This window comes from Boleophthalmus pectinirostris, unplaced genomic scaffold (assembly GCF_026225935.1).
Source record: "Boleophthalmus pectinirostris isolate CB_2022bp ecotype Guang Dong unplaced genomic scaffold, ASM2622593v1 HiC_scaffold_5, whole genome shotgun sequence".
NCBI lineage: Eukaryota > Metazoa > Chordata > Actinopteri > Gobiiformes > Gobiidae > Boleophthalmus > Boleophthalmus pectinirostris.
Window position 1 is genome coordinate 26,547,426 of NW_026571404.1, and position 23,274 is coordinate 26,570,699.

At 39.3% G+C, this 23,274-nt stretch overlaps 2 protein-coding genes across 2 annotated transcripts in view; one reads left to right on the top strand and one right to left on the bottom strand.

Annotated features, from left to right (window-relative positions):
- rgs7a (regulator of G protein signaling 7a) overlaps positions 1–18,766 on the bottom strand; it is a 96,326-nt gene extending 77,560 nt beyond the window's left edge. The window contains exon 1 of the mRNA XM_020921295.1: positions 18,689–18,766. Coding sequence (XP_020776954.1) covers positions 18,689–18,766 — 78 coding nt within the window. The remainder of the gene's footprint in view (positions 1–18,688) is intronic.
- Positions 18,767–22,593: 3,827 nt separating this feature from the next.
- The window catches only part of LOC110156966 (protein bicaudal C homolog 1), an 81,247-nt gene continuing 80,566 nt past the window's right edge, over positions 22,594–23,274 (top strand). Inside the window, exon 1 of the mRNA XM_055162640.1 lies at positions 22,594–23,041. Coding sequence (XP_055018615.1) covers positions 22,849–23,041 — 193 coding nt within the window. The 5' untranslated portion in view covers positions 22,594–22,848. The remainder of the gene's footprint in view (positions 23,042–23,274) is intronic.

A 23,274-nucleotide genomic window follows, 5' to 3' on the forward strand; every position in this document is an offset into this window, starting at 1 on the left:
AGAAAGAGAGAATGAGAGGAAGGAGAGAGGAGCAAGAGAGTGGAGAAGAGAAAGAGAGAGAAGATGAGGAGAGCAGAACAATGTCCATGTAAGTAACGCATGAAAGCCCACATTAAAGTTCCTTCATGTATCTCACTCACTTCAACAGTACTGATATGCTAAAGGTGTTGCTACACAGTAAATGGTGAAAACCGTGAATCTTCTCTGGTTCAGATAATCCAAGTGATAATTATGTCAAAGGATTTGCCTATAAAACATTTACATTTTATGCAATCTGTTATTTGCATATCTCAGTGCATGAGAAATATTCAGTATTCAGTGTCACATTTAGAAGAGCCATTGTAGAGATCTGGAACAGCTAGAGAAATTAATATTATGGCATTGCGAAATTGAGCCAAAGATTCTAGCTCCAACCAAAAGAACTGAGCACAGAAAGGTCAGTTAGAGATGCAGTAATCAGTTGTATTCTTCCTGAACTAGATACTATCTGGTTCAAATCCAGGTTTTGGTACAGTCTTCTCCATTGCTGGATAGACCGCAGGGTGTGTTCCAACTACAGAGGAATCACACTCCTCGGCCTTCCCAGTAAGGACTTCTGCAGGGTACTGGAGAGGAGAGAGGATAGTCAAACCTCTGATTCCGGAGGAACAGTGTGGTTTTCATCCTAGTCACAGAACACTGGACCAGCTTTACACTCTTCATCAGGTGCTTGAGGGTTCAGGGGAGTTTGCCCAACCAGTCCACAAGTGTTTTGTGGATCTGGAAAAGGCATTTGATTCCATGTCCCTGCTGGTGTCCTGTGGGGGTGCTCCAGGAGTATGGGCTTGGGGGCCCTTTGCTAAGGGGTGTTCGGTCCCTGTTTGACCAGAGCACAAGCTGTGCTCCATTGCTGGCAGTAAGTCAGACCTGTTCCCATTGCATGTTGGACTCCGCCAGGGCTGCCCTTTGTCACTGGTTCTGTTTGTTGTTTATATGGACAGGATTTCTAGGTGCAGTGAGGGGCTGGAGGAGGTCCGGTTTGGGGACCACATGATCTCATCTCTGCTGCAGATGATGTTGTCCTGATAGCTCCATCGAACCAGGACCTACAACACGCATTGGGGCAGTTTGCAGTCAAGTGTGAAGCGGCTGAGATGAAGATCAGCTCTTTCAACCAAGGCCATAGTTCGAGACTGGAAAAAGGTGGCTTGTCCTCTCTGGGTGGGTGGAGAGTCCTTGCCTCAAGTGGAGGAGTTTTAGCATCTCAGAATCTTTTTCACAAGTGAGAGAAGGATGAAGCGCGGGATTGACAGGCGGATTGGTGCACAGTTTGCAGTGATGCAGTTGCTGTATTCAACCATTGTGGTGAAGAGTCGAAAGGCAAACCTCTCAATTTACTGGTCAGTCTATGTTCCTACCCTCACCTATGGTCATGAGCTTTGGATAATGACCGAAAGGACAAGATTGCAGATACAAGCAGCTCAAATAAATTTTCGTCCGCAGAGTGGGTGGGGAGCTCAGTCACACAGGAGGAGCTCCTCCACATTGAGAGGAGCCAGTTGAAGTGGTTCGGGCATCTGTTTTGTATGCCTCCTGGACGCCTCTCTGGAGAGTTGTTTCAGGCACGTCCCACTGGGAGGAGGCCCCAGGGAAGACCCACTGGAGGGATTATGTCTCTGGGCTTGCCTGGGAATGCCTCGGGGTCCCCCCAGAAGAGCTGGAGGAAATGTAGATAGAAAGGGAAATTTGGGTCTCCCTACACAGACTGCTGCATCCGTGTCCCGGCCCCAAATAAAGTGGAAGAAAATGGATGGATGGATGGATGGATGGAGATTAAAAGTATATATTATCACTGGTGCCTCAATCAAAGTATGGCAGCTATCTGTATCATGTAAGATTGAAAGTTTTACCAAATCTTATATTCTTTATGCCACTATTTTTAACTTCTCTACACTGCAAAAGTAATGTAACCCTACATCAACTTTGCAAACAAATTCAAAACACAATTTGTAGGGACCATTTGTGAGAGGGAAGCAGCCATAGCTGGAGGCAGGATAAGCAAGAACCCAAAGTAGATTATAGTATATATGTGGCGAGAAAATGAAGTGTCACTAACGAAATGGGAGTTCACAGGAAGTACCATGGGACACCACAGAGACGGAGATGGAGGGAGGACTGCTGATACAAAAATTATAGTTTGAAGTAATATTAAAATTTTACTTTTATGTGCTGATTATGTTATAATGTTTATTCAAAAGAGAGAGTAGCGAATACTATAATTGCTATACTAAGGAATACACTCAATACTGATTCAAATACCACAATGATGATTATAAACACTCTTCTTCAGACAATAGAATGTGATTTTCAACATTAAATCATGGCACTTTCTTTTATACATGTGCCTTATATGTGTATAATCACAGGTAAGTTCCATAGTGGTTCATGGGCATAAGTTTAAATGGTCTTATACGTGTTCTGATACAGCTCAAGATCATTCTAAACTATTCAAGGTTAATTTCTGTCCTGTGAATGTGACTTTTTACTATTAATATTGGCTCAAATTAGTATCTAGTTTTGATACTGGCTTTGGAATCGATTAGTATTTGATTTTCAATACTTTTGACAACAACCTTGAGTAGAGATATCAGATTTCAGTATTATAGTGAGGAGAAATGTCTCATTTTATCAGTTATTGATACCACACAAAACAACATTATTTTTGTTCACTCACAGTGTCTAATATATTGTTTGGAAAATTCTGGTGCATAGTTTTGCCAATTACAGAGATAGAGGCACCGTGCCAACTGAGTCTTCAGGCTATTTCCAAAACAAACATTACTATCCCAGTGAAATAAGGTGTCCAATGTAGTTTAAAGCTGATATAATGCAATATATAGGACTGTTAAGCCTATCAGCACATGAAAGCAAAGAAACAATCACGAATGTGGATTGTAATCTTTCTATTAACTAAGCAGGACAAGGAAGACCTGAGTCAGCCATAGCTTAATGCCCCCCCCCCCAGGCTTCTTAGACCCTTATATAACCAGCAGACTTAGACTAAAGACTCCAGCTGACCCAGGGCAAGGCTTAATGCTACACAAGAACTATATATATATATCTTTATATATACTTAGTATATTTTAAATACATTATACAAATCATTAAAGATGCATTGTGTAATTTTTCTAGTAGAGGGTCCGTCAAATGCTTTTGTCCATAGAGATGTTATTGCTTTGTCTGGAATGTTTCACAGTATGGCAATTAAACCTTTCTATCACCATGGAGACCAAATCAGGCCAAGTTACAGGTCAGACCTGTGGAGAACCCAGGTCAAGGACAGAATGCCTGTTTTTCTAGGTATTTTTGAGTGATAAAACCACCAATAAATGTAAGGTAAATCTGTTTAATGCCATACTGTTTAACATTCTAGACAGAACAGTTACAGTACATGTCCACAGAAACAAGCAGATGATACACCTTCAACCAAAAAGTTGCATAGTGCATCTTTAAGTTAATTCCTGAAGTCCAAAAGAACAGGTGAAGAGATTTTAAAACATTTTCTCCCAGACATCAAATTTTGATTCCAGTGGCTCTGCCCTGTGGCTAGAATCAAATAATTGATGCAAACTGCCAGAAAGTGCAACTAAGTTGATGTGAAACTCACTAAAATGTCAAATTCAAGTTCTACCTTTTTTGGTGTATGATTTAAATCACACTTGTAATGAGTAGTAATGGGAGAGATGTTCAATAGTTTGTCATGCTAAATGGCCTTAGATTCACTAATGTTATCTAGATTTCCTTGTGTTAATCATAAATGTTCCATACCACCAGTTCCTTAATTTTACAATGAGAATTAAAGGTGCAGTATGTAACTTCTTGGTTGGGGGTCCATCACCTGCTTGTTTCTATGGATATGTTAATCCTCTGTGTGGAATGTTCCACAGTGTGACAATAAACAGGTCTACCTTACATTTATTTAATTACAGGTGGTTTTGTCACAAAAATACCTAAACAACAGGCATTTTGACTGTGACCTGGGTTGCCTCTCCACAGATCTGACCTGGAACTTAGTCTGGTTTGGTCTACATGAAGATAGAAAGGTTTAATACCATACTGTGAAACATTACAGACAAAGCAATAACAGAAAAAAACATTGTCAAATGACACTCCACCAGAAAAGTTACACAATGCACCTTTAAGTAAGAAAAAAACTAAGTGCAATTGTTTGACCCTCGATGGTATGCTATACAATATGTAATCATGTACAAAATCTACACTCTCAGCAGTAGAGCCATCTTTAATAGTTTTGGGTTCAAAACTGTATGTTATTGTGTTATTATACAAGTCAGCTCAATACAAGAATATACATTTTTTTATGCTTTTCTCAATATCAACATGAAATCAATAAGCAACAGTGGGACAGAGTTTGAACTTGGAACTTTTTAAAAGCCAAGCGAGCTTGAATTACTGTTACAAATGACGCTTTATAAAACAAATAGAACTATATTGACTTTCCTTTTTCCTGTTTTCTATTTCACAATTTATCCAAACCAACTAACCACAAATATGTCTTTCTTAGCAAACCAGTAATTAGTACCATTTGTAGAAACACATAAAGCCAGAAATTACTATTACAAATGTTTGTAATCTGAGTACCTTAGGTTTCAATGGTGATGCTGCCATAATTATATACTAATCACCCAAAAATTAACAAAGACAAAGTAAGCAAGCAAGCAAGAACTATGACAGAAACTGTAAAGAAAAAAAAAACAAAAAAAAACTGAAACTTTTTTTCCTGCTTCCAAGGCAGCAACAGCTAAATATGCAACATAACATTTCTATTGAGTTATTGAGTTATTTTGAATATCCTTTAGGCAAGTGAGCAAGTATGCTAATTACAGCATAAAATTGCAAAGTGACTATTCATTTGCTAATATGTGCTCGCCAGGTTCTGATCCCATTTCCATGTGAATGAATACTTGTCAGTAAAGCAACTCATCATGTTGACCTAAATTTTACATATTCGATAGCTCATTATCTGCCATAGAAAATGTGGCAGCTGCAGTAGGGCTGTGAAATATTCTAATTCTTGATTAACAAATTTTCTCTAGAACATAAGTTTTCATTAATTGTGACTAAACTTTCTCATCAAAGCTGGATCTTTTCTCATCTCAGAAGCTAAGCAGGGTTGCGCCTGGTTAAGACTTTAATGGGAGACAACTGAGAATACCAGATGATACAGAGGGGCATCAATGGCAAAACTCACTGTGTCATTGTGTCCTTTGGCAAGACACTTCAACTATGTTGCCTAGAAAGAATGAAGTATCTGTGCTGGCAGCCTTTCCTCTGTCAGTCTACCACAGGGCAGATATAACTACAATAGGTGTTTCCTACTTTACCATTACCTTTATGGAATGAATGAATAATGCACGAAGTTGTAAAGTCTTTGAGTGTCTGTTCAAGAATCCATTATAATTCATTACTAGTGTCAAAATATTGATTTGGCTGCAAAAAAAAGTCAAAGCATGTCACCCCTCGCTGCAGCACCTTTTTCACATATCTACAAATACTATACTCGGCCCATTATTGCCTTGTATGTTACACTCATCCCTCTCAGCCTGTGGTGGTAGTGTGTTAGCGTTAGTGTGATCAGTGGCTCACCTGCCCGGCTCTATCGACTCCTCGCACGGGTCACAAATGCCAGCTCTCCTAATTGGTGCTTACTTATTGACATCACCCAACACAAACAAAATGGATGAGGTAGAAATGCAGAGCAAACGCCAAAAATGCCAATTTCCATCCAAGAGTGACTGCCCCCCCATTTCTCTCTCTCTATCTCTAGGTCTCTCCCTATCTCTGTCTGTCTCTCCCCCCTCTCTCTCTGACCCCCATAAATATCTCTCTCTTCTCTCTCCCTCCCTCACTCTTTTTTCCCTTTTTTCTCTCTCCTCTTGCTATATCCCACATCCTCCATCTCCCTCTCTCACAATCTCTCTCTTTCTCTGTCTCTCTCTCGTTGCCCCCCTCTCTCTCTATATATATATATATATTTCTCTCTCTCCTCTCTCTCTCTCTCTTTCTCCCCCTCTCTCTCTCTCTCTCCCCCTTCTCTCTCTTCTCTCTTTCTCTCTCTGTCTCTCTTTCTGCCCCCCTCTATATATACATTTCTCTCTCCTCTCTCTCCGTCTCTGTCTCTCTCTCTGTGTCTCTTTCTCTCTGCCCCCTCTCTCTATATGTATATATTTTTCTTTCTTCTCTCTCTCTTTCCCCCTCTCTCTCCTGTATGTTTTCACACAGGGGAAGTGTGGAAGAAGAAAGAGAGAAAGAAGAGAAAGAAAGCACTGGAATGGCAAAACTAAAACAAAAACTCCACTATGTTCAGCACATAAAGATTTCTTTCTGATCTGGCAATTACAGACACATCACCTCTGCTCCCTCTTTGTACTGGCCTCTGTGTTTCTGATTGTGAAAGGGGCAAGTCGGGAGCGACAAGAACCCTTCAGTGTGGCTCTTGACTAGAATCGCAAAATGCATACAATTCTTTCCTTTATGACGCAAAGAGAACAGAGGCTGGGAGAATGTAAAACAGCGCTTTGTGGAGAAATAGTAATAACAAGATGTAATAGCTTCTGTGCATCATTTTAGAGGGTATTATGGGTCTTGCTATGCACAAAATCGGTTCTGGATTGAAACATTTCACCAGGACTTAATTGAAAATAATTATTTCTTTATGACTTCTGACTGGGGCTGTGTATTGGCAAGAGAATGGTGCACAATATGCTATCCCTGCATGGAAAATAAAACTGACATTTTTATTACAATTTTTGCTCTGAATTACAACACAGAATTACGGTGCTAATATGTTTTTATGTTTTTTCCACTTATGAAGGAGCATGCAAAAGCAGAGGCTGCCCTGGGACAGTCTATTCTGTCCAAATGAACCTAAAGTGATTGAGTGCATCTTATCATTACATGTATAGTGAGGGTTTAATGTTTATAGTCTAACAAATACAATATTGAGTTAATACCAGGGCTGTGGTGGACTAAAGACATTTTTGGTCATTCTGTACATTGATCCGTCGACTAAGGTGAGGTGTGGTCTTGACAAAAGCTCTCAAACTACGGTGCATAACTGTGTGAATGGGTGAGTGGTTCCTTGATGTAAAGCACTTTGATCACCTTCAATTAAGCAATCAAACTTTATTTATAGAGCGCTTTTCATACAAAAATGAAACACAAAGCGCTTTACAGTGATCAAAAACAATTTCACATTTCCACATTTCCTTCCACCCCCCACCCCCCATACATACAAGCAAAGCGAAGATAAATAGTTGGATCTTGAGATTACTATCTGTGACATAATTATCTTTTACTTCTACTTCTTCTACTAATTATCTGGAATCTGACATAGCTACCTTCTTTATAACTAACTATCTGGAATCTGGAAATTTATACTAACTGTCTGGAATCTGGAACACTAACTATCTGGAACCAGTACATAAAAAGAAAAATGGAAGAAACCCCTCTGCAACATCAGCACAAGGTAGAAAAGCTCTATATAAAAATGTGACCAGTTTCCCGTTACTCAGAAGACCACAAGCTCAAGGACTTTTATGTAAAAAGAACAAATGGTACAGAAAAGTAAAAAGCAGAAAGACATCCCAGCAAAATAAAAAACTGACTAATACATTTTTTGGGTAGACTAAGATGCCATTGACCAATTAATCAACTAGATGACTAATGATCTTTGTTTCTAATTATCATGCAACCTATTTGACCATCTGACTAACTATTTACACACAAATTCATAAGTATGTGAGGAGCCTTGCCCAAATACATGGCAAAACAAATGTGCTGCGATCAAACCAGCACCAAGTTTTTACCAGCTGAGCTAATTACATCTGCATATAATAATAATAGTAATAATAATAATAATAATACATTTTATTTTTAGTGCTTTTCAGGCCACTCAAAGATGCTTTACAAAACAAATAAAACTATAAAGACGTTCTATTTTTTTCTATTTCCTATTCCCCAATTCATCCTGGATCAGAAAAAAACATCTAACAACAAATATATCTTTCTTAGCAATCCAATAATTAACATTTGTAGACACACAGTAGCTTTTGCACAGTGTTGCTTGCGGCATCAGATTTAAGCTCTCCCCAGTCGTCCCAGTACATAAATAATAGCTACAACATTACACTATACACTATACTGTCTTACTGCAGCAACTTGTCCCTGCAAAATGATCTTTTGTACACAAGCACCTAATCAATTGATAAATCAATACAATGCACTAATACCACTGGACTGTTTGTGCTTTCTACTTGCTCATTACTTAGTCAGCCAGAGGGAAGGACATAAACCTCACCACAAGTATTTTATTTCTCCTTTACGGATGAAAGTAACGATCCCAGAAGGTGACACATAGAAGAAGGCAGAAACACACTCATAAAAATGCTAATATTGCTTTTTGACTTGTCACCCGAGCTGTGTAGAGATGATGGATACAGTATATAGGGTTTGAATGGCAGGAAATGAAAAGCATTGGACCTGTGCCTGGTATGTTATTGTGAAAGAGATAACTGCATTCAAACGCTCACCGGATCATTTTCTTCAGGGATGTGCTATATTGACACAGAGTAACAGGTATTGATTTTAGACTGTATTGCAATATTTGACTGAAATGTACTGATGCTACTGTGGTATGGATTATTACTATGAATATATATGTCACTGTTTCTCAAAACAATTCTATAAGCTAATTTATGATATTAACAAATACCATTGGACACTGTTTTCTATCAGCATGTAAAGAATTTTTTTTGTGTGTCTATAACTAAACATTGCATCAGCAGCCGAATAGAGAGTCTTAATTCAGCATGTAGACAGAACCATCCACTCTCTGAAGTTTAGTTAAGACGAGACAGCATTTATAGCAGTTAAAAATACTCATTATTTTTTTATTGTAAGGTCCTATATTAAAGGGACAGTTTGGAATTTTGGACATAGGGCCTCATTTCCTAGTTAGCCAGAGTGTTGGAGACGTGTGGAGGCACTTTTCTATAGTTAGCCTGCCACTAAAAACAGCCTTACCCACTCCACAAAGCACCCAAAGCAAAACAATTATAACTCCAGACTGTCGATGTAAATGTATGTGTCAATAGAATCATTTTAGAAGTAAAACCAACCTTGCATTTTAAGGAATTATTTCTGAGCAGCAGCAGCAAGTTGTACTTCGTGATAGAAAGCTTGGCAGTGGCGGACTGATATATGAGAAAATAGTCCCTCAACATGCGACAATTCATGCAATGCATAGTTAGTTTTCTTTCAAATATTATTCTATCAACACAGATATTTACATAGATAGTCTGGCGTAATAATAGATTTGCTTCAGGTGTTTTGTGGAGTGGGTAAGACTGTTTTTAGTGGCAGGATAACTATGGCCATTGGCATGCACTAGCCTAGCACCAGCGACCTCTGCAAATACAAGGACTGGATGGAATTTTTAAAAAATATGTGCCCACATATCTCCAACACTCTGGCTCATTAGGAAATGAGATCCTATGTCCAAAATTCTGAACTGTCCCTTTAAGCAAAATTGACTTTTTTGTGAGCTTTAAAGCATGTTATATAGATGTTACCTCATCAAAACATATCTGGAGTTGTGTTTTGTTTCATTTACATTTGAACAATTTTTTTTTATTAATCTGTCTACATCTCAAAAGCTCAAAATACTCTGTTTTACCTTGTGATGTCATGAAGTGGTAGTTTTGATGTAAGCGGCAACTTGTTATCTTTTGTTCAGAAGAAATGGGTAATTCCTGATATCTATCCAAATGACTCAAGTGAAGGTTTAAAAACACAGTGGAACACTTTCTGGATTACCACATGGCAAAACAAGGTATTTATTTGAGAAAAGAACTCTGAAAGAAATATGCAGGGTTTGTACTGTGTTTTTGATGAGGAAACAACAATCAGCAGATCTGTGAAATCCATCCACTGGCAAAACAACATCCTGAGTTTTTTTTTTTTTTTTTGTACTTATAATTGTGTGCTTGTAGAAGTGTATGCTGAATATGCTGAAGTTTTGCAAATAGGGATTGTTATTTTGCACAGTATGTACTGTATATAATTTTTAACTTTCACAGAGCTCTGACACACAACTTTGCCTATGTAATCACTCCAGTTCAAAACAGTATTGAATTTAGTTTGAGCTCTGCAAATATGGGAAGAATGGCCTGTTTGGGATTAATCTCTTTGCACAGAGACAGAGGGCAAACTGGCAGCGGCAAGCACAATTACTGGATCGCAGTCAGCACCTGAGCGGAGAGACAATACAGACCAAATAATACAGGAGCAGGATTATGGTACAAGGCTGGTAAAATGTCAAATACAATTGTCTTTTAATTGACTCCGGCCCAAATTGAGTTTTTTACATGCTAACGCGCAACAATGATCTGATTTGTTCACCACTGCCACACGCTGTCTCATTCACTCTATTCAAATCTATTCTGTGGTTCAAATGTTACTAGACTGTGAATGGACCCAAGAAAAATACCTACTGCTTTATTTGGCTCACTCCAATCCGACACACAAAACACCAGTCTAATTTAATAGGATTTGGTCCCTACAAAAGCTGAAGCGAATTTAAAATATGTATTGAGGACAGTATGCTGGTGTGTATGTTCCCCAGCTTTCTCCGCCAACCTAATATAAATAGGCCCCCATACTGAACTGTCAATAGAATGATTACAGTCCTCCCTATTACCTTTATGATGCTACATGTAACCAAGTCTTTAAAGCTAATATATTATACAAAATGGACTGCTAGGAGCTTTTGGTCATGTTAGAATGCTGTCACCTCGTCTAAAACGTACCTGGAGTTGTGTTTTGTTTAATTTTCACATGTTTGCATAACCCTTTATTATTAGTCTGTCTACATCTCCAAAATTGAAAATGCTTGATGTGGAAAATGTGAGGTTTAAGCTGTATGGTATTAGTGGGAAAAAATTGAAAACACAGCTCTGGTAATGAGTGAGATTCTTTCTTGTCTAATTAGTGATAAATAAACACATAACAAATGGTGCAACAAATATGCAGCTTTTAAAATCATGTTTTACACTATGATATAAAGCAACACAAGGTGAAATATTCCATGTATTTTAATTGGACCTTACATCTGTTTGAATGCATGTATTCAACAGTGGTGGGGTTAGCAATTTGGGGGCCCTAGGTGAACTTGAATTTGGGACCCTCATTATAATGCTCTGTTTTTTTGTTTTATTTTTGTTTTGTTTTGTTTTTTTTAAATATATTAATTGTCTGTTTTTCCCCATTGTTCTTGAGACATGCACATCTCTATTTATTTGAATTATGGTGGATTGGAAACCAAAGCTGAAAGTAGTTTTATTTTTTACTAGTACAATTATATTTTTATTTACATCCATTACACATGATTATTATTATTTTTCCCATGATTATTGTTTAAAAGTAAACTACTCTCATGTAATGCCATATTAGGACAAAATAAAATTGCTTTGAGGCCTCGGCCATTAGTGGCACTGAGGGCAATTGGTTGGGGGCCCCTCCAGGTTTGGGGGCCCTAAGCATCTGCCTACTTTTGCCTAATGATAGAGCCGCCTCTGGTATTCAGTATTCTCTTATAAATATATTATGAAAGTATTATTTACATCCATAGACTGTAGATATCAGTGGACATAGCTAACCTGATCACTGTTGCATTGCAAAAGGGAAGTGTTCATGGGGACGTTTCTGGCTCCATCGTCGCTGGCTCCTGTTGACTTTACATTGGAAAACTGTCACCCCTCTCTCTGTAAGTGCTGCAGTGAGCATTGTCCTTTTGGTATTAATATGTTTGTTTTAACCCACTCTACATGAACCTGATGTTTTTATTTTTGCTATTTTGTCCATTAATACATTTCTATTCCTAATATGGACCTGGCTCCAAATTCGCTCCTATAACTGCTGGCCTTGTGAGCTTTATTTGACTGGAGCCAAACACTGTGATTGACATCACACTCCTTTAGTCCACTTGTCTGTAAAGTCTATGTTCCCAACACTGGTCTTATCTCTACAGGACACATTATTGTACTCATTTTTGCATGCACAGTCACTACACTCATTTGCCCGTTCGTTTTGAAAAGAACCATCAAGGCAAGTATCACACCCATTTTACAGCGAGCACAAAACGTCTTCAATATTTTTACTAGCACTTCCATGCCTTTTAATTAAGCCTGTAATCTTTTATCACTTACGAGGGTGACTCACACAGACACACACGCACCTACAGACACACAGTCCACCGATGATAGAACATGAGTGCCTGTGAACTTCACCAGAGCTGTTTTAGGCTCACCATAAAAAATTCAGCAACCTCTCTTAGCAACATTCGCCCTACATACAAGCGCCCATACACGGCCATGCATCAAATGAGAAAACACACACGCAATCACACAGACGCCAGCTAAGGGTGACATGTATAATGACGAAGATTTAAGATGTGATAGAAGAGCAGAGTAAATCATTTGATAAGCAATTTGACTACTTTCTATTGCGCTGTGGTTTCATGGTTTTGCTGTATGGAGCAGTAAATATATACATAGTGCCCTCAGAATCTCATCAATGCCAATGTATTTTGTTGTGTATTGATTTCTAAATATGCCCTCACTCCCCAAAACAAGCTAGTCCAATTAATCCAATTTTATTAATATAGGAGCACTCAGTCAACTGTTCTGATCAGTCTTAGTGTATGATGAAAACTGAAAATTTCTAGAATTTAAGAAAAAAAACAAGATTGTTATTATACTTAATGCCTTTTTATGAGACAACCATCTTCACTGACACAAAGCAGGATTGGGGCAACCTAAGACAAGGACAAATGTAGTCTGGGCTCCAGACTGGTGCTTTCTGTATTTCATAAAAATAGGATCAGAAAGAGCCTGGCAATCCAATCTGTTTATTTTTTTTTTAGTACTAAATTAAACTTCTCACTTAAGATTAACAGTGTTCAAAGATTCACTCATTGATTCTGTAGAAGTCAGCTGTTTTTTTGCTTTGTTTTGTTTTGTTTTGTTTTTGTCATGAACAGCCATTTTTTAACATAGATGCACCATGCACTGGCCATTCTGCCTGTCAATCATTTGAACTCTGAGAAGCAGACTGTCGCCTAGGTTATAGTTTCGCAGTCTTGAGTCTTGGCTGGCTGAACAAGGACAGTCTGTAGTGCACTGGCAATAAGGTTACACTGACTAAATAAGAAGAGACATGCTATTGTTTGCTTTTTTGATATTGTGGACATTTTATATTTTGGACGATTAAAATGACAAGCCTGAACTAAAAGAATTAATAAAAGAAGCGAGTCCTGTGACTTCCCATTGAAAATGTAATTGCAAAAAAAGCAGGACTGTTGGCTAAAGACTACAAGCCCCTACTGAATGTACTGTGTATCACAGGTAAAGACCAGTGGGTCTCTGTGGGCTGTAGGGGAAAACTGGGATTTTCGGACCAATGGCACCTTGAAAGCAAAGTGCATGAATCACTTAAGTACAACTTTGAGTAGATTCATGATAATGGAAAAGAATCACAACATGGTTAAAAAGCTCTTAAGTCAATATTGCAGATGTCTCCTTTAACTTGAGTTGAGACACTGTTATCTAACTGGACCTGACATGTGAGCTAGCTAAACCAATCACCCCTCTGTGAGTTGTCTTATAGTGCCAGGTATCTATACGTCAAAGTACTTGATGAATGCGGTGCTTGTATTCGTTCATTAGCTGCTCGAGTGTGCGTCCGCGCGCGCCCTTGAGGGAACAGTGCACACACTTCTCCACAGCCAATCAGGTCAACACCTCAGCCTGCCCATCCATTTTCATTAGGCCTTAATGACAAGACTATGTGTGCGTGGTGGGGGAGGGAGAGGGGGAGGTAAGAAAGATGTAGATAGGGACAGAAGTATGCTGTAGTTGTGGTCCCAGTGGAAAGCTACCAAGTCACTATGTACGGTTCACAAATAGGAAATGTCTGTTACATAATTCTTACACTACATTCACCGCTATTGCAACATTGCATCGGAAGTGCCCCATGGCTTAATTACATTTTTTATAAGGCAATGGGTGAATGAAGGCAGAAAGAGGAGAGGAATATTTTCTACTCACAGAGTAAGTGCTTGTGTCCCAGTTTGGGCTGCACCATATATCATGAAATCTCTATTGTGAGAAAGCATGAATTTCCCCTTCTGGGGATCAATAAAGTATTTATCTCTCTATCTATCTAGCATAGTACACGTGACTGTCCCTAATATTGCTTGTCTTAACAAATAAATGCCATGCAGACAGATAAAGAAATCTGCTGATACTGTAAAGTTCTACACTTGGCTTTATAATATTCAAAACATTTATTTTACCTCATCCTTGACACTGAGTCCTCTGATTTGGTTATCAATGGTGCTAAATCTGAGAAGTATTTTGCATTATTTGTTAACTTATAGTAAAAGATGCTGTTATGTTGCCCAGAGAAGGATGGAGCCTACTGCAAGATGAGAGCTGCTGGATCAGATCAGGCAACTGAAGTGTTTTTTTTTGTTTTGTTTTTTTTCTAATATAGCACTTTTCAATACATCACAAGTGCTTTACACACTATTATTCATTCACTCCATTCATTGTCGGTGGTGGAAAAATTCTACTGTAGCCACAGCTGCCCTACGACAGACTAACAGATGCAAGACTGTTAATCTGCACCACTGGCACCTCTGACTAGCACCAACACACCACATTAATATTAGGCAATGTGGCCAAAGTGTCTTGCCTAAGCAGACAGTGACAGTTTTGCCACTGGCACCCCACTGTGCCACTTGGTATTCCGAATGGTCTCCCATCCAAGTACGAATCAGTCCCAGTCCTGCTCATCTTCTGAGATCTGATGAGATCAGGCTTTGACAAGCCAGAATGGCTGGAATATGAAAGATGAATGAGTGAAGGAAAACACAACTAAGAGTTTGTTTTTGATAAGGAAAAAACTATTTAACATGAAAAAATGAAATAAATAAATGCACAAATTAATAAAAAATTATGATAATAATTTAACATACAATTTTAGGCCTTTAGTTCAAGATCAGCTGCAAGTAGTTCCAACTTGACAAATGCATAAAGTGCACACACATATTAAAGAAGGGCATCTGAGGTTACCCCATGCTAACTCAGTATGTCAATCACTGCACACTGGGAGCCAGATAATTGCTGTGAAATAGGCTAAATTTGAAAGGAAAGAAAAGAAAAACGATGATGGCTCTCTGTACTCCTCTCACACAACAGAGCTGATATTGCATTTCTATGATGGTACAGTCAAAGTCACAGTCAATATTAGCTTCTCCAACTCTGCCAAAGCTCGGCACCTGCTCGTTCTGGACACATTTTTACTTGGCGTTGTTCCTTTTCCAAATGCAGTAGCGTTGGATATCATATCTGTTCTCTCTGATTTCAGTGAGTTCCTTTCACTGGGCATTGCTTTGTATCTGGGTCAGGCAGTGTAGGCAGACAAGCTGTGGCCGTGTGTGGTCAAGTGGTGAGAAGTCAAGAGTTTAATGATTTATAATAATGACAAGAAAAGTAGAAAAGGACACAAGAAGAGCCAAATGGATGCACTAAACAGCCAGTCTGTGAAAGCTTGTTTTTATGCCAAAAGCTTTCACACATTTGCTTGTTTAATTTAACTATATTAGAATCAGTCGATACCAAAGCCTTTTCTCGTATAGGATCCAATTAATTTCTCTTCATCTCATTTTGACGTTGTTACATATTAAAATTACATTACATATGACACTCAATTTCCTCCCCCATCTTTATATATAGAAAGAACTATAGCCAACATATTCATCTATCTTCATTAGCTCAAAATATTCAGGCCATTTTATAATCCCAATCTTTTTTAAGAAGAAGAATCGGATAATTATTATGACTTTGAACTCTGTTTTTACCCAAGGCATAAAGAAGGCTGCACTGCTAAGCTCTGTCCCACACTGGCAGTGATATTACCTAGCATGCTGGGAGCGCTATAAAAAACTGTCAATCTAGGATTTCAGGGGAAGTGTGTCTAATTCCTGTTGTGCACAAGCTAATGGCAAAAAGAAAATGGGAATGTTGTGAGATCATTTGTGCAGGAATTGTCTCAAAGCAATCTACAACTATCAGAGTGCAGTACGGTATTTCAAATATTATTAAATCATAACATGTATATATGTGTTACAACCCAAGGCTACAGTGGTTACATAGGTTAATTTAAAAGTTTTTTTTTATCCCAAACATACCCGGTGTTGTGTTTAGTTTCAGTCACTCGTGTAAAAAATCCCTCAGTCGTCCAGGTAGAATCCATGGCAAAGGAGAAATTCAGTTTGTCAACTGGACAAAAGTTTATTTGGTCAAATACCTTTCACAGCTCATCCAGGCTGCTTCTTCAGTTCTGATTTCAATTTCTCCTTTGCTGCCTTTCGTTCACACATGTTTAACACACAACCCCTACGTATTTAGGCTTAGTTCTCTCAAACAGAAAACACTCAGTTCCACGTTGTGATGTCATGTGGTCATACAGCAAATGCTGTTTTTTTTAAAACTCCATACAACTTCACTAGAATGATTTGGATGATTTCAGCCCTGGAATTGCCAATTTGTGAACTAAAGGTAAACAGTTGCTGTTAATTTGAAAACTACCACTACATGACATCATAAGGTGGAACAAGTCATTTTGAGATTTAAAGATGTAGACAGACTAATAATAAAGGATCTAACATGGCTTAAAGCTCATAACAGTCAATTTTATGTAACATAGGACCTTTAAAGCAAAGGTCAGTATTCCAAAAAAGACTGGGCGATATGGAAAAAAAAAAAAGTAAATCACAGTTCTAAGTTTTGCTCAAATCACATACAGTAGATACTATGTGCCTGGAAGGGCATCTGATGTAAAAAGGATTGTAGTTTTGAATAACCAGTGACTACAGTTTTCTAACAGCGCCACTGTATTTATTTTTTTCTATTGAAGAAGTGTATGAAAAAGTAATTCAAAAAGCACTGCCAGTTTAATATCTGAGTGGGATTAGTTGTTATCTAAAATAGTATAGGGGAAGCCTTATCTCAAAATGCGCTTTAGTCGCCTATTTCAAATCTAATTCAATAACCTTTTTCGACTCAAAAATTGACTTGAACTGAAAACCTTGAAGTCAGCATAAGAGTATGTTTAAAAATGTATTTCTTAATTTTTTTTCCCCACAAATAATATGTATGACTGATGGTCTAGTTTTACCATAGGTCTTAAAATATGTAGGACTCTTGCAGATCAAAATGGCAGTGACTGGAGCAGCAAGATGAATCACAATCGAATCGAAATTACAATTGAATACAATGGACGCATTTAGCAAATTGCAAAGACTGCTTTTTTTTTTTTTTTTTTAATATTGCAGTTTATTCTATGGAACTATAGGACTGCATTACCCATATGGCACTGCAACATTTACATCAAGCTGTGGTGTCTTGACTCTCACTATGATCATTAAATTTGCAGGACACCACAAGCACAATCCAACTGCATTTAATTATAGAAGAACGTAGAAGAGGGACGTACATTAGGCACACGGAACATCTGTGTAAGAAAATATGCATATGGCTTTTTCATTATCTGCACAATGTGAAAAGCAAATACATGGTGATACAAATACTATACGACAGTTAATGCTCACGAAATAAATGGAAGCTTTCATTTTAACCATTGTATTAAGGCTTCCCCAGTGCACTTTTAGATGACAGCTAATCCCATTCAGGTATAAAACTCGCAGTGCCTTTGAATGATTTCTCACAGACTTCTTCAATAGGCAAATAACAGTACTGTGAAAGAAGAAATATATTGGGTACTTTGATCATTATAAAAGCTCTTTCACAATCTCTTCTCCCTCAAACTGGTCAAACTGGGAGACATGGCAGTGCCCATAATTTGACACAGCTACCAGCCTTGGAGATTTTTAACAATCGAGATCCCCGCTGATTGTGGTGGTGAGGACTTGTGGCTGTCAGCAATGCTCTAACATGGAACGATGAAAACTGTTTGTTGACCCAGCGTGTTTGTTGACAAGTATGTGTTGACATGTGTCCGGTATATTGTACATAATCCAGTGCGTGCCGTGGCTATCCTCTATAGGGACGCGCTGATTCAGATACTATGACGTTAAGAATCTGCTGATACCCAAAATCATCTAATAAAATAAGACAACTGATCTAAATGTGTTATGGAACTGTTATTTATACCTCAACTAGGAGAAATAAAAGTAAATCAAAGTTAAAAATTAAGACTTTCTTGGCTATATGAACAGGAAATTGTCTTATTATATACGTTTTTAGGCCCAACCAGAACATCGGCTGAACTGATATTTAGAAACTGATATTGAATCCAGTACATTTTTCTGTATGAGCGCAAATATCCAATACCAGAACTGGAGAGGTGCATCCCTAATCCTCTACAACAAGATGTAGTGAGAATCCTATCAAATTCATTTCTCAGTCAAAGCCCAAATCAGCCATGGTACAAGCACAGTGTCTTACCATTAGTTGTAGAATCCCCATAGCTGAGCACATGATTAGGTAAACTGATACGAAACACATTCACACTCTCACACAAAGACTAAAAATAGCCGTCACATTACCTTTCTGTACACTATCATGTTGGGGGACTCGTCCGCTACACCGTTGGTCCCCTGTCCTCCAGTGTTGGTCTGTGCCATGATCCGGTCAGTGAGTCGGCCACTGCAAATGTCAGGTGCTCCTGTGGTGGACACAGTGGACACGGGACTGTCAGCGGAACTACAGTAAAGAACCACTGAACCTTACACGAGGGGGAACTTTACATAACAGTAATGACTATAGCCTCATTTGCGTTCTGTCACTGGTTTTTCACACATTCTCATGCAAAATGTTGAGAGGTTCTGCTGGCCAACATCTCACAAGGTCCCCACAAGGACATTTTTGGAAAAGGTGTGATTTTATTTTATAGAACACAGAGTAAACAGTTGTACCAAAACACCTATATTACTGGAGAACTGACATGAGTTGTATTTTAGAGTCTGTAAAATATATTAACCAATTCAATTCAACATCTGGGATCTTGTTACGTTTGTTTCGTTTTGGAAAATTAAAAGGCACGTTTGCAGTCCTGGACCTGTTTCTACGCGCTGTGCATGCTCCCAGCGCGATGCCACGATAAGGTGAAGTGAAGCCCTGGACACACTGACAACGGGAGATGCAGTAAAACAACACACCGTCCCCGGAGGAGGTGGCTCTAGTCTATACCCAACAATGCAGCTTAGATACATGAAACGCACCGGGGACAAGCTTCCGTGGCTTTACCGAGAAGCGTACACTGATAGCGAACATGCACGAGCTTTGTAGTTATGTCTTTACGACACCCACACGACATCCTTGAGGGGCAGTCTGCAACACTAAATAGCCTATAGCAACCAAACATCGAAGTCATGGATGAACCTGTTCGCAGCGTGAGGCCGTAGTGTTTTCCCTAACCACACGCCGCCGTCCGATTCAGCACCTCGGACAGTTACCGTACTAAACCACGAGGGTAAATGCTCCGACGGCACAGCGACGGTGGACAGTGGGGAGGGGAGGAAAGCAGAGAGAGGGGCTCACCTGATCAACGCAGCCCGCTTGAGGACTCCTGGTTCCTAGCCGTGGAGGTGCGAGTCTGTTCCTCTATGGCGTTTGAAACCGTGTCAACTGGCTGACATAGGAATGCGAGGACAGTTCATTGGCGGCGGCAGGAGACGGCTGACATTCGCTGGACACTTGCTTTGGTTCCCTCTCTATATCGCTCGCCGTGTTTCGGTTTCTGTGTTTCTCTCTCTCTCTCCCTACGATGCTCCCAAGCAAGCAGCACGGGCGCGCCGCCGCAAAACCCTGGGCCTCGTGAACGCGCATCGATCCATGAGCAATTGCGTGTGAGGAATAAATTACAACCCTGTTTTGGAGACGTTCAGCCCAAATAGCACCGCTCTTCACTACTGCGTAAAATGGAGGATGAAAGCGTTGTCAGAACAGAAAGGGCCAATGTCTTATTAGCCTGTCTATTATCATTCAAATGTAGGAGCTGTAATTTAAAGAAATGATTGTGCTATTGCTTCAATAAAATATTAAAATTACACAATATTAGAACTAATTCTGCTAATGAGCGGCAGTAAATACATGTTTTACTTAAATGTCAGTGTGTCAGGCTTTGTTGACAATACTGAATCAATCACATATTATTAAGTCTTTTCCTGATGGTATGTATATCATTTGCACGCGCGTGGAAAGCGTAAATGTGCGGGACTGTAGGTTATCACGAATGTGCCACTTTATGTACTGCTGCATGTGATTTTTGCACCCGCTTTGAAACAATAAAGATATAAATAAACGTTAAGCTCTTAATTTGATGCCGTTCGTGGCTGGGAGGTATATGAAGCAGCTGAGGCGTGAAAGATCACAGATGTGGCCTTTCTCCATATGTACTGGAGTATCTCTGTCTGCGCACATCTGTCCGCTCCCCCTCCCGGTCAGGACACAGGACAGAGGGGTCAGTGAACTGGACTTAAGAGCGGACACTCACTTTCACACTGAAACTAATAACAGGCTTGAGGCAATACTTCTGCTGCCTCTGAACATTTGGATATTACCGAATCAATAATGATCTTAGATCAATATCAGGGTTATTGATGATGATCGCTGATTGTCTTTTAAAAGCAATTTTACTTTTATAATTATCAGACTGTCTTTTATCCCACATTTCTATTCTGCAATAGGCCTACTTTATTGTCATTTTATTATCTTATTATGACAATCACTGTTCATATCATATCATTGTTGCCCTTTGGTAAGACACATTGCCTGTGTAACCGTGTTTTGTGGTGGTCGGACAAGCCTCTGTCACAGAATTTGAACCATTTGTCAGTGTGCCCCAGGGCAGGTCAGGTGCTTACCAAGTGTTTGAGTCTGAACAATCACTGGTCCATCATGAAGATTGCATGTGTGGTGTCCTGCACTGTTCTGCAATATGCAATATTGTGACTGGTTGTATAGGGGGGAGGGGAAACCAAACAAAACACAACCATAGAGTGAAGTCCAGGTTTGTTTTTTAAGCAATGTAATAATGTTTGTTTACTGATTGTTTTATAATATAATCTGACCCTCGTGTCATTTTGTCACATGTATTTGTTGACTCCTGATGATCCAATGTTCCAGACAGATTGCACACAACTATAAACCAGACCAAGAACAGGATGGAGGACACTACTGTATTTGGATATTTGAAGGTTCAATGTAACAGAGCCTTTAGGAACAAGTGAGCTGTTAACAGGACCTTACAATAGGATAGTGTGAAAATTATAATATTTTGCCATAAGCATCTCTTCAGAAAAAAAAAAAAAAAAAAAAAAAAGAAAAAATCAGAAATACAGGGAAAACAGCTGCATTTTCTACAATTGTTATACTATTTACTATAAAAAACTATTCTGTGTCCCTATGTGAATGACTGCCAACACACTGGAGTAGTATTTCCTTTGAACATATTATGCATTTCATTATTAAATTAGAAACTCAACTTTGGTTTTGCATTGCATTATTCTATTAGCATAGAAAATTGTTGACATGTAAGTCCCCACTAGATGGCGCCCGTTGCCTGGAACTGGAAATCTATGGGACGTCTCAACTCAAACTGGTCCCTGTAGCCTGCTGTGGTATGCTTGCCATTTATTGATTCTGCAGATCCTATTATGGGAAATTCCACATTGCATTGTGTTATTTTGGTAACTATCTTCTGGTTTGAGACTGCACTTATTTCACTCAAAGACACCAAAAACCACTCAACTTCAGCCAAGCACTTTTCACTCTATCTCCAACTGTTAGTTTGCATTCTTCCAGCGTAAACGCAAAAAGCAATAGGGCCTATGCCTCCTTCTAGTGTCAAAATATATAGACTAGCAAATGTGTCAGCTTTGTAGGCAGTAGAAATAAACACACGAGCTTTAAATGATGATAACCCGGGGCCCTGAGGTTTAACAAGAGTATAAATCAATACAAGATGTTGAGCACAGCGAGGAAATCAAACCAAACGCCTTATAAAACGACTTATTTTCTGGTGCTCGTGGCATCGCCTAATCTGCGCGCATGAGGCCAGTTTGTTTTGGTTTCTCCTTCCTGAATTGCTTCCCTTCGGCCAGACGCAGGATGTCTAGTGTTTCCTTTAAGAGTTGATACAGACGAGTGTGGAAAAGGCAGGACAAAGTAGCATAAAAATGACAATAACTTTATGATGTAGATGCCAAACGCGTTTCTTTAAGCCGTGCGTAAAATGTTAGCCTAGTATTTATTTAGAACACATTTGGTAAAAAACACAGCCTACAGGACACTATAAAAAAAAAGTTAAAATTTCCTTCTTGTAAGTCCAGGGGGAGGTAGAACTCCAAAAAACAGCGCCTGGGAGGAGTCGAGGTTTTTTCTTCTCTCTTTTTTGCATGTTGACACGTGAAACTTTCCCGAGGAGTTAGTTGGTGTTTGCGGCACGGTGAAGTCCTCTACTTTCGGCTAACGGTCCAGTGTGCCCTTACATATCTCTGAAGAGGGAAACCGATGGAGATAATCAAATATTTTTAGAAAACTGTTGCAGAGAAAGGACCCGCTGCAATATGCCCGCACAGCACGACGAAGGGACGGAATAAAAAGCTCTTGTTGTGTCTTGAAAAGTTCTGCCTGCCAGTTGTTTTAACCCAACTCGACTCTGAATAATACGCAGTGGCCGCTGGACCAGTTGCTGCGCGGCGCGATGGCTGCTCAGTGCGACACTTTGAGCGGGTATTTACAGCAGTCGGACCAGGGCTCCAACAGCGAGCGGAGCACAGACTCTCCTCTGCCCGGCTCCGAGGAGGACTTGAGCGGACCGCATCCATTACCCGACCCGGAGTGGATGGAGGAGAGGTTTCGAGTGGACCGGAAGAAGCTGGAGGTCATGTTACTGGGTAAAAATAAAGTTTATACTTGTTTTTTAATTTTTTTTAAGTTCACCTAATATTTCTGTTACGAGTATTTTTGGAAACAATTTGTAAATTTTAAATCTCAAAGGACCTGCGTTATTGGCGTGCTAACTTGAAAAATGTGAACGTGGTCGACGCGTGATCATCAGGAAATCAATTAAGCTGAGCCAATTAAAAGCGTCAATTCCCCTCTGCCCTTTCAATTAGTCACTACCACA